Below are 11,928 nucleotides of genomic sequence, written 5' to 3' on the forward strand. Positions count from 1 at the left end.
TCATGCATGTCACAAAAAATTAAGGGGCTGTTTGGATTGTGACTATGTTTGTCTTATGTTGCCACATTATTTTTGCCACACTTGCCACACTTGCCTCACTTGAGTTGCTCAAATTGTTAGACCCACTTTGGCTTGCCTAAGGGAATCTTGCCACACTTTTTGTGTCTATGACATGTGGGGTTCACTGCTAATAAAAACATTCTTGTCTTAGGTGTGGCTAGAACCAAACACCCACCTAACTTGATCAAATTTGCCTAAGGTGAGGTTTGGCAAAGTGTGGCAATATGTGGCTGGAAACCAAAGAGCCCCTACATCATTGAAAACTATGTTCAAATACGAATCAAACAATATAATTTTTGTTAACATGCACTAACATTTTGTCAGTTAAATCTTTGGTCAAAATAGCACCAATTACAAAGGGGCCCAATAAATATTGTACTCTCACATTTTGTTTTGAGGATACTCCCACATACTCCATCCGTTACCAAATATATGTCTTTTTAGAGATTCTAACAAGTGACTACATACGGAGCAAAATGAATGAATCCGTACTTTAAAATATGTCTACATACATCCGTATGTTGTAGTCCATTTCAAATGTCTAAAAAGACTTATATTTAGGAAAGGAGGGAGTAGAAAATATAAATAATAATGCATGTTGTGGCAGTCCACGTTTCCGATAATTTTAGCCGTGGGCTTGTTCACAATTTTAACGAGGGCGTGGTTGTTCATTTAATGGAGGGTCTTGTACCAGACATTAATGATACAAAGCGCGACCTGGCACACCGTAACACCACTTGGGATAAGCGGGTAGCTATCTCAAAAAACAATCAACAACTAAAAAAAGGCGACCTGGCACGTACACAATTTTAAACGATTGTTTTGATGGACTGAAAAAGGAAAACTACCCCACTACGTATATATAGGCCGGAGCCTCCGCGCTTGCTTGCTAGGGTTGCTCTATTCACACACTCTCATCCTCTCTAGATCTAAACAAGATAGCGGTGGTAACACTGTATTTCTCCCTTGAAAAAACACTGTCTTTCTATCCTCACCGCTGGTTACAGATCCGGACTTATCCCCCTCCGCCGGTGAAGGGGAGGCGGGGCAGCGTTTAGGCCGTCGTCAACAGCGAGGGAGGAGACCCACTGTCGGCCGCACCGTTATCTCTGGCCGAGCGCCGGTGCGGGAGGTCCTCCGATCTCTTCGTCCTTGCCCTAGTGTGGGCGGATCCAGCCTCCCGCCGCCCACCTATCCACATCCCGACGACCTCAGGTATATCTTCCTTCAAAACCGATGTGGCTGTACTTCCCCAGCTCGCTACGTCGCTGCATGTGCAGCATTTTCTACCTCTCATCCACTCTCGATCGGATGGTCCAACGTCACCTATTTTTTTCTTCTATTGTTAGAGGTAAAGCTACTTCATGGAGTCGAATCTTGTACTTGGTTCAGACAAGAAATAAAGTGGGGGTGGGGGAATTTAGTGTGTGCATCGGACTTGGTACAAACAGGAAGGATAGGGGGTGAAAGTAGTATAGACTGGTCATCCAACCGGTCTATTGGTCGAAAAGGGAAATATAGGGGAAACAATGTACACAGTGGTATGACCAGGACTAGATTTGCTATCCACACATAAGATGGTTGCATGCATCATTATGATGCAGAGGCCGGGGGCACGCCTCCATTTCCAAAAAAAATCATAGGAGTAGGTGGCTAGAGTGAACAAAAATGGGACCAACCCAGATATGTTTCTTGGATGTTTGTTTCTCGGGGCAACAAACTCTGAATCACGACTTTGTGCCCCGGTTTAGGTACATGGTGCTATACTGCTGGTGCACCCACTGCCCCATGCCCTTATACCAAATATTTAGCTGTTATTAATCTAATGCCCCTGGTAAAATGAAGCCATGCCACTGTTATAAGCCATGACAAGTTTAGCCAAATGTTTTTGCCTGTAATTGTTTGAAACTCTAACTGTTTCCTCTGTAGCTATTTGTGCAAACAGGGATACCCATTTCACCTGGTTGCTGTTGTGACCTTTTGGTGCACTGCACAAAACACTTCTTAAAAGAAGTGTCTTTTGTGCTATTTAACTAGAATGTCAGAATGGAACAGTGGGTTCATTTCGGTGGAACTGCAAAAAAGGAGAGCTGTGTTCCAATCCGCATCATCCATATTGGCACCATAACCTTCCTTTAGGTAAGAATGATATTTAATGCATGTGTTCATCTCTATTTTGCGACTGCCATGAGAAAATAATGCTATTGTTTACTAGTACACTTGTACTCCCTCACTGACAAAACCAATTCTGATATAGAAGGCCAATCATGTACTTGGTTTCACCAACTGGTGAGGAGAAAGGGAAACAGAGCATGAAGAGGAAGAAGAAGAAGAAGAAGAATAAACAGTGCCAAGGTGATATTGCTGAAGCCGAGGCCTCAGTCGAGGCCATTCAAGGGCTCTGGCAACGTCTACCTTACAACATCGAGGCCATGATGAATTTGATGCTACTGTTAGAGTAATATGCTAATGTCTTTCTATCCTTTCTCACTAAGCTAATGAAGGTTTCACCTTGTTCCTACTTGTGCAAACAGGGATCATGTTATGCCAATCATACATTTTAGTGGAACTACACAAGACAATACAATGAACTGTATCCCAGCCAGTGCTTTAACTCTGCTGGAAGTTCTTGATAATCTTTCGATATAATCTCAGCACTGATAAACAAGAGTGATTTCAACCATACATTTGAAGTGCACAAAAATATATACTATTGAGTGATTCCAGTGAGTGCTTTATCATCTCTTCTGGGACTACATGAATAAGCTTTTTTGCTCAGGTTGGTACCGGCCTATGGCCTTCATCCATATTAGTTTGTTGTCATCTCTATTTGTATCGTGCTACTGTCATGAGAAACTCCTTTATCTTTGCACATTAAAGTTTTGCAACCTATGATACATGGCAATGCTTTGAGTGTTGAGCTAATTGGCACCGATTAAATAAACAAGTACCTCTCTTTAAGCAAGACTACTATGTTGCTAACTTTACCCATTAAGATAATGAGGGTGCTTCTATTTGTTAGTGTATGTTTCATCAACTAGTCCCACTATTACAGTAATCTCGCTCTCTCAATATATGTGCCAACAGGGATGCTCGATTTTGGTGGAACTGCACAAAAAACTTTGGGTGCTGCATTGCCTTGACAGCTTCCTTCCTTTCCTGTCAGTTGCTAATCTCGGCTTGCATTCTTCCTTTGCTGTCAGTTGCTTGGCTTATCTCGGCTTCCAGTCAAAGGAAATAGTAATTGATATGCTACCTCACACAGGTTGGTACTGGTCTTTATCCTGATTATTGTGCTTGTCATATGTATTGGTCATTTGGTATTGTGCTACTATTTGCCGATTTCATAAAGGAGTAACTTGGAGCCTGAACTCACAGGCAAATCATTACATTGGGTGATTTAGTAGAACTGCACAAAAAAATCAGATGGACAGGTACTTATGCTGCTGCTATGTACTCCAAAGTTCACTCAGACAAGCATCGATGTTGACAAGAAGAAGTGCCTATATTCATTCGAGTATCAACCGGCGTCAACTGGTTGTCAAACTCCAAGTATTAGGAGAGTGAACGCCAAAAATATTGCTTGGCGCATAGCCCGGAAAAACGCAGTCCAGTCTTTGGTCCCAACTTGTGCCTTTTGGTTATCGGCACATATGGTAGCGAACTGTATGGCATGGAGTCTAAAGATTCCAGACAAGTTGGTTGACGTGTATATTCATGTGGCACTTAATCAGTCTGCACGCTAGGGATGCTCCATTTCAGTTGAACTCCACAAAAAAATTGGGTGGTTCATTTTCTCAACCGCCTCCTTTCTTGTCTGCAATGTAGAATTTTGGCGAGCTACAGGACCAAGATGAGCCAGTAAACTAGTTGGATGAAAGTAGTGGCCAAGTTGCTCAAACCTCCCTTGGCACGAGGCCACTAATTGAGGATAAACCTATAAGCAAAGTTCAGATTGTCTGTGCTGCCTCTTATGTACTCGAAAGTTTACTCGTACAAGCATTAATTTTAGCAAGAAGTACCTCCGACTGAACACCATTTACCAGTCTATACCCTAGGTAATTAAATTTCATCCATGGGTGATGTTTGTTGTGATCTCAATCATTTGGATGCATAAAAATACTGAACATGTGTATATCTGAATCTTTGTGTGAATTATCTATGAATATTGTCGTGTGATCTATCAATCATTTGGGTGCATAGACATGCTGAACTTGTGTATATATGAATTTTTGAGTTGTTGATTGTGAATGTTGGCTATGAATATGAACGTGTCCTGTGAACCTGAGTTTGATACAAATGTTTACCTTTTCTGTTGTACTTGTTTGTGAACTTGTTAGTATGCCTACTGTAGGATTTGTGACGTGTGGGTGTCAACGGCACACCTTCTTCCCGAGAAGAATTGCACCTTCTTTGTTAGGGTAGCAACGGCGCATCAGCTCTTTTTAATCTTTTTGCTCTGTCTTCCCCCCTCCCCCGCTCAACCCCTGCCGTAATGTTTTCGGCCTCAAAATAAACATAGTACTGCGTTGTTTTTGGGGCTTGATGAAAAATCGAGTGCTGGTTTCTGTAGGTTGGCCCGCCCAGCAAATGGGCTGCTGGTCCACCACGGACTGGGAGGCTAAAAATACAAGTTGTATGGTGCAGAGGCAAGTAAAAAATGCCATCGAGAGCCATCCACTGAAGAAAAAAATCGCTCCTGATGTGCTTGTTCAGTCGCGCCGCTGGCCCCCTCTTTAATCCAGTTCGCTCGGGGATCTAGCTAGTATCATTTTTCCCAGAGGGCGAACAAGTATCAGCTAGGCCTAGGTTTTGTTTTTTAACATGCGTAACCCACGACATACGGAGACAGTGGTTTCAACTTATTTTTTGATGTCCATACCGGCCTATGGGCTTTTTCTTAATGATCGGTAGCCCAATGTATTTTTCTTAGTAAAAAGCAGATCTCTGTTCTATTTATCTATATATAAGAATAATAATGCTATCTCCAATTTATGTTTTCCCTTCTAACCACATTATATATATTTATATTATTACTATTATCATATATTTTATAGAGACTTATATATACATTATAAAAACATCCCACGTGTTATTAACTTATAAAAGTAAATGTTTAACAGAAGTTGGCAAGGAAAATCCTGGTTGTTTTTGACTCACATTCTAGGAAAATCTTGGTGATTGCGTACAAAAGATTGTGAAGATTTTAAGGACCAATGTAATAATAACGCGCTCATTTTTATTTTGAGCAATAACTTGCTAATTTGTTAATTTTATATATAAAAAATGTGTCACTCCGGTTTTTTTGACATTAATTGCGCCTTCTAACCTAACATTATATATAGAACAAGCCCAGCTAATTCGTGTATTTCAAGAAAGTGCAAATGGGCTGGGATTTCATAGAGAATATAAATGGGCCGCATTGACGCGAAATTATTTGTTCACCCAGCCCAGCAAATGGACAAAACATGGGTTAAATATATGCCACATTTTTGCAGGCTGACATGTGGTCCTATAGGTCGAAGCCTACGCAGGGCGTTGTCAACTTGGTCAACAAATGATTATGACACCCACAGCCATTGGATTTATATCCAACGGCCGGCATGCACCTTCAATCTCTCGTCTTCTTCCTCCAGCGTCGCTGGGACCGCCTCGTTCGGCCTGCGGCGACTAAAGGCTCTGCTTAGCACGCATCGCTGCGACGTGCTACCCCACCGCCGATCAGGCTATCCCTCCACCCCTCCACACCTCCTGTGATTCTCCAGCAACTGCAGCCCCACGCCGCACCAGAACCAGTTATAACCCTTCTCCTCGTCTTAATCTACGACTCCACTGCCGCGTCTTCCCATCTCCGGGTCGTTCCCGTCCGGGGCCTCACCGTCGTCCACCGCCTCGCTGCGCTCGGTGCGGCGTGGTCAACAAACGAGAGTCATCAGATGAGTATTGTACGTGGAGAGCCTAATGGCTGGAACCCACGAGGTCCATGTTCGCAAGCAAGGAAAGTTCCACCTTATTAAGCTGAAAAAAATGTTTCCTCCCCCTGACAGCTAGGACCCACCGGTTGTATCTTCGCATGGAATGAAGTGCCTCCTTGTTATGCAAAAAAAATTATTCCTCCCGTTGACAGCTAGGACCCGTCAGATTTGGTGGCTGACTAGTGGGCCTACTAAGCGGATGTGTACGCAGGGCTTTGTCAACTAAATGAACAAATGATTCGAGCATCTGGACCATTGGATGTTAATCCAACAGCCGTGCTTCATCTTCAACCTCTATTCTTACTCCTGTCTCCCGTGGGCGGCACCGCGGCAGTGCTGCCGCGCACCCGAACCAGTCAAGTTTCCCACTCCTCTCCATCTGCGGCTCCACTACCGCGTCTTCCCCATCTCCGGGTCATTCCAGTCTAGGGCCTCGCCGTTGTCCACCGGCCTTGGTGCACTCGGCACGGTGTGGTCAACGTGGTCAACAACCGAGAGTCATCGGAAGATGACTGTACTTGAGAGGCTGACAATGGGGACGCACCACGCCCACGGACGCATGCACGCAACTTCATCCTTTTTACCCTGAAAAATAATGTTTTCTCCCCTTGACTGCTGGGACCCACCAGCTACATCCTCGCATGCAAGGAAGTGTGTCCATATTACGGGCAAAAAAATGATGCGCCCCCCTGACTGCTGGGACCCACCAACTACATCTTCGCACGCAAGGAAGTGCCTGACAGTCGGGACCCACCTGGTCGAAGCGTACGTAGCGTTGACATTCTGGTCGTGAACGTGTACGTACATACGATCGGTCTATTTGCAGCCTGCAACAATGAACCGTGGCCGTGTAAGGAAGGGCACGTGTCGTAGTAGAGGCACACACATGTCGTAGCAGAGGCACGCACGTAGCATCTACACGTACGTACAGCGGCCATGTTGCAAGAAAGTAAATACGACCACGTACGTACATACGGGCGGGGTCTTGAACGCCTACTCGCGCATACGTACGGCCAGGGCTCATGTACATGGTTGTGGCTAGGTTGGAATGGAGAAGCTGCATCGTCATCGTGTTCATGGGGAGGCAATGGAATGCGTCGTGTTCACCGGGAGGCAACGGAACGCGTCCTGTTCATTGGGATCCAACCGGCTTGGACGAAACAGCCGACGGAAACGAGGCCTAGCGTACCACAGAACGGAGGAAAACAGCCTTGTGTTCGACCGGCCACGGTGGAAACGGTATCTTGTTCATCGGGAGGGGTCTGGCGTACCGCAAAACGGAGGAAACGGACCTCCTACGGTCGAAACGGGGTCCTGTTGATCGTGAGGGGTGTGGCATACCGCAAAACGGAGGAAACAGACTTGTGTTGGAGCACTACGGTCGAAACAGGGGTCCTGTTCATCGGGAGGGGTGTGGCGTACCGCAAAACGGGACTCCACGGGATATTGTTCATCTCCACCGTCGACCTCCTCCAGCCTCCACGGGCTACTGTTCATCCACCGTCGACCTTCTCTAGCCTCCACCTGCGACTATTCATCCACGGGCTCCTGTTCATCCAGCCTCCACCGCGCGCTCCTCCACCGGCTACTGTTCAAACAGCCCTGTCCACCGGGGTCCTATTCAACACCCCTCCACGGGCTACTGCTCATCCAGCCCTCCACCGGCTACTCCTCAACTAGCCCTCCACCGGCTACTGTTCAACCAGCCCTCCATGGGGTCCTGTTCATCCAGCCCTCCACGGGGTCCTGTTCATCCACCGGCTCGATCGATCGGGGTACTATTTATCCAGTGGCAACGGCCTCTACTACCACAGGTTCGTGTTCATCCAACCCCCACCGGGAACTGTTCATCCAAACCCCCCAACAACGCTCACTGTTCATCCAGAGGCAGCATCGATCGCCTTCAGTTAGCAGCAGTAGCGAAGGAATCACTCGGGTTTAGTTAACAACAACGGATCAATCGATCGCTCGGGTTCAGTGTAACGCGTAGCCTGCAGTGCAATCGCTCGGGTTCAGTTAGAGCCCAACGGCCTCGCTCGGGTTCAGTTAGAGCCCAACGCCTCGCACCACGCGCGTACGTGTACGAGAGAAATGCGCATCGCTCGGCGCCCGACCAACCCCCGACCACCCTCGCGCCCTCGCTTCTACCACGGTTTTTTCCGTCATGGACGGCCCAAAGAATGTCATGCAGCTGTGTCTCCAGCCTGCTCAGGACGAAAAGCCCATTTTCTATCATGATTTTTTGTCATAGAAGTAGGAGCCCACCACATCTATGATGATACCGGGTTTTGTCACAATTATCGTCATAGAAGTGTCATAAGTATGACAGAAAAAAAATTCGTTTGGCCCAAAATGTCCCGGATGTGTCTTTTTTTGTAGTGTGATGATGTCTTTCAACTCCGCCTATGTTGTCTCAACATAGCCGGTCCCAAGCCCGGGTAAAGGAGGAGGGTTGTGATAGGCTTGGCGAGCCAACGTAAAAACTCAGCCAATCTTATGGAGATGAAACCCAAAAGATTTTTGTTGGGGCATAACCCTCACAGCGACGCGCCACATTGGAACCGGGGTGTGGTGGCAAATGGGCAAGGGCTGGGCCCTCACCCCCTGGTGGTGCGCCGTATCTTGATCCGGTTACGGTGGCAAGTGAGCGAGGATCGGTTCGTCGCATCCTTAGTCGCGGGCTACATCGGCGCCCGGATGTAATGTTAAATGAGCAAGGGTCTTCGTATTTGACTCGACGAGTGCGAAGGGTAAGGAAGCTAGCCGAGCCTAGGAGGATTCACTTAGGTAGGTGGAACATAGGGTCTCTTACAAGGAAGCTTCTAGAGCTAGTTGATGCAGCGGTGAGGAGAGGTGTTGATATCCTTTGTGTCCAAGAAACCAAATGGAGGGGACAGAAGGCGAAGGAGGTGGAGGATACCGGCTTCAAGCTGTGGTACACGAGGACGGCCGCAAACAGAAATGGCGTAGGCATCTTGATCAACAAGAGCCTCAAGTATGGAGTGGTAGACGTCAAGAGACGTTGGGACCGGATTATCTTGGTCAAGCTGGTAGTAGGGACTTAGTTCTCAATGTTATCAGCGCGTATGCCCTGTAAGTAGGCCACAATGAGAACACCACCAAGATGGAGTTCTGGGAAGGACTGGAAGACATGGTTAGGACTGTACCGATTGGCGAGAAGCTCTTCATAGGAGGAGACCTAAATGGCCACGTGGGTACATCTAACACAGGATTTGAAGGGGCGCATCTAGGCTTTGGCTATGGCATCAGGAATCAAGAAGGAGAAGATGTCTTAAGCTTTGCTCAAGCCTATGACATGATTGTAGCTAACACCCTCTTTAGAAAGAGAGAATCACATCTGGTGACTTTTAGTAGTGGCCAACACTCTAGCCAGATCGATTTCATTCTCTCGAGAAGATACCTGGAGAGAGTCTTGTACCCCATCATAAGCTGGTGGTTGCTGAGTTCTGCTTTCGGATTCGTGTCCAACGGGATAAGTGTGCCAAAGTCGCTAGAACAAAGTGGTGGAAGCTCAAGGGGGAGGTAGCTCAGGCGTTCGAGGAGAGGGTCATTAAGGAGGGCCCTTGGGAGGAAGGAGGGGATGCGGACAATGTGTGGATGAAGATGGCGACTTGCATTCGTAAGGTGGCCTCGGAGGAGTTTCGAGTGTCCAGGGGAAGGGAAGCGGAGATAAGGATATCTGGTGGTGAAATGATGATTTCCAAAAGGTGATTAAAGAGAAGAAAGATTGCTTCAGACGCCTATACCTGGATAGGAGTTAGACAACATAGAGAAGTACAAGATGGTGAAGAAGGCCGGAAAGCGAGCTGTCAGTGAAGCAAGGGGTCGGGCATATGAGGACCTCTACCAATAGTTAGGCACAAAGGAAGGCGAAAGGGACATCTATAAGATGGCCAAGATCCGAGAGAGGAAGACGAGGGATATTGGCCAAGTCAAATGCATCAAGGATGGAGCAGACCAACTCTTGGTGAAGGACGAGGAGATTAAGCATAGATGGCGGGAGTACTTTGACAAGCTGTTCAATGGGGTGAATGAGAGTTCTACCGAACTGCGTGACTTCTTTGATGAGACCAGCATGCATTTTGTGCGGCGAATCCAGAAGTCAGAGGTCAAGGAGGCTTTAAAAAGAATGAAAGGAGGCAAGGCGATGGGCCCTGATTGTATCCCCATTGAGGTGTGGAAAGGCCTCGGGGACATAGCGATAGTATGGCTAACCAAGCTTTTCAACCTTATTTTTCGAGCAAACAAGAAGCCAGAAGAATGGAGACGGAGTATATTAGTACCAATCTTCAAGAACAAGGGGGATGTTCAGAGTTGTACTAATTACCATGGAATTAAGCTAATGAGCCATACAATGAAGCTATGGGAGAGAGTCATTGAGCACCGCTTAAGAAGAATGACAAGCGTGAACAAAAATCAGTTTGGTTTCATGTCTGGGAGGTCGACCATGGAAGCCATTTTCTTGATACAACAACTTATGGAGAGATACAGGGAGCAAAAGAAGGACTTGCATATGGTCTTCATTGACTTGGAGAAGGCCTATGATAAGATACCACGGAATATCATGTGGTGGGCCTTGGAGATGGCCTATGATAAGATACAAGTCCCAGCAAAGTACATTACCCTCATCAAGGACATGTACGATAATGTTATGATAAGTGTTTGAATAAGTGATGGCGACACTGATGACTTCCCGATTAAGATAGGACTGCATTAGGGGTCAGCTTTGAGCCCTTGTCTTTTTGCCTTGGTGATGGATGAGGTCACAAGGGATATACAAGGAGATATCCCATGGTGTATGCTCTTTGCGGATGATGTGGTGCTAGTTGACGATAGTCGGACGGGGGTAAATAGGAAGTTAGAGTTATGGAGACAAACCTTGGAACCGAAAGGGTTTAGGCTTAGTAGAACTAACACCGAGTACATGATGTGCGGTTTCAGTACTACTAGGTGTGAGGAGGAGGAGGTTAGCCTCGATGGGCAGGTGGTACATTAGAATGACACCTTTCGATATTTGGGGTCAATGCTGCAGGAGGATGGGGGTATTGATGAAGATATGAACCATCGAATCAACGCCAGATGGATGAAGTGGCACCAAGCTTCTGGCCTTCTCTATGATAAGAGAGTACCACAAAAGCTAAAAGGCAAGTTCTACAGGACGGCGGTGCGACCCGCAATGTTGTATGGCGCTCAGTGTTGGCCGACTAAAAGGCGACATGTTCAACAGTTAGGTGTGGCGGAGATGCGCATGTTGAGATGGATGTGTGGCCACACGAGGATGGATCGAGTCCGGAATGATGATATACGAGATAGAGTTGGGGTAGCACCAATTGAAGAGAAGCTTGTCCAACATCGTCTGAGATGGTTTGGGCATATTCAGCGCAGGCCTCCAGAAGCTCCAATGCATAGCGGACAGCTAAAGCATGCGGAGAATGTCAAGAGAGGGCAGGGTAGACCGAGTTTGACATGGAAGGAGTCCGTTAAGAGAGACCTGAAGGATTAGAATGTCACCAAAGAACTAGCTATGGACAGGGGTGCGTGGAAGCTTGCTATCCATGTGCCAGATCCATGAGTTGGTCGCGAGATCTTATGGGTTTCACCTCTAGCCTACCCCAACTTCTTTGGGACTAAAGGCTTTGTTGTTGTAGTGATGATGTCTTTCATGTATTTTTCAGAAGGGGCCATCTTTAAAATATCAGTCAAGCAAGTATGCAAAAAGGCTGGCCTAATCATTTCAGCAAAGCGTCAAATTCCTCATCATCTTTTTTCTTAGTTGATTTAGGTGGAAAGGGCATGGGTTTTTGAACCCATGGTTCTCTTTCCCTTCAATGTCGAGCAACAAAGTCTCTTTTATCGTATCTTTTAATTTTGG

The 11,928-nt window shown here is 46.6% G+C and overlaps 1 protein-coding gene across 1 annotated transcript; it reads left to right on the forward strand.

The window, feature by feature from the left end:
* Positions 1 to 11,079: 11,079 nt before the first annotated feature.
* On the forward strand, positions 11,080 to 11,559 carry LOC141022349 (uncharacterized). Its single transcript, XM_073498612.1, has one exon. The coding sequence runs from the start codon at positions 11,080 to 11,082 to the stop codon at positions 11,557 to 11,559; it is 480 nt and encodes a 159-aa protein (XP_073354713.1).
* Positions 11,560 to 11,928: the final 369 nt, after the last annotated feature.

This window comes from Aegilops tauschii, chromosome 5 (genome assembly GCF_002575655.3).
Source record: "Aegilops tauschii subsp. strangulata cultivar AL8/78 chromosome 5, Aet v6.0, whole genome shotgun sequence".
In the NCBI taxonomy this organism is placed as follows: domain Eukaryota; kingdom Viridiplantae; phylum Streptophyta; class Magnoliopsida; order Poales; family Poaceae; genus Aegilops; species Aegilops tauschii.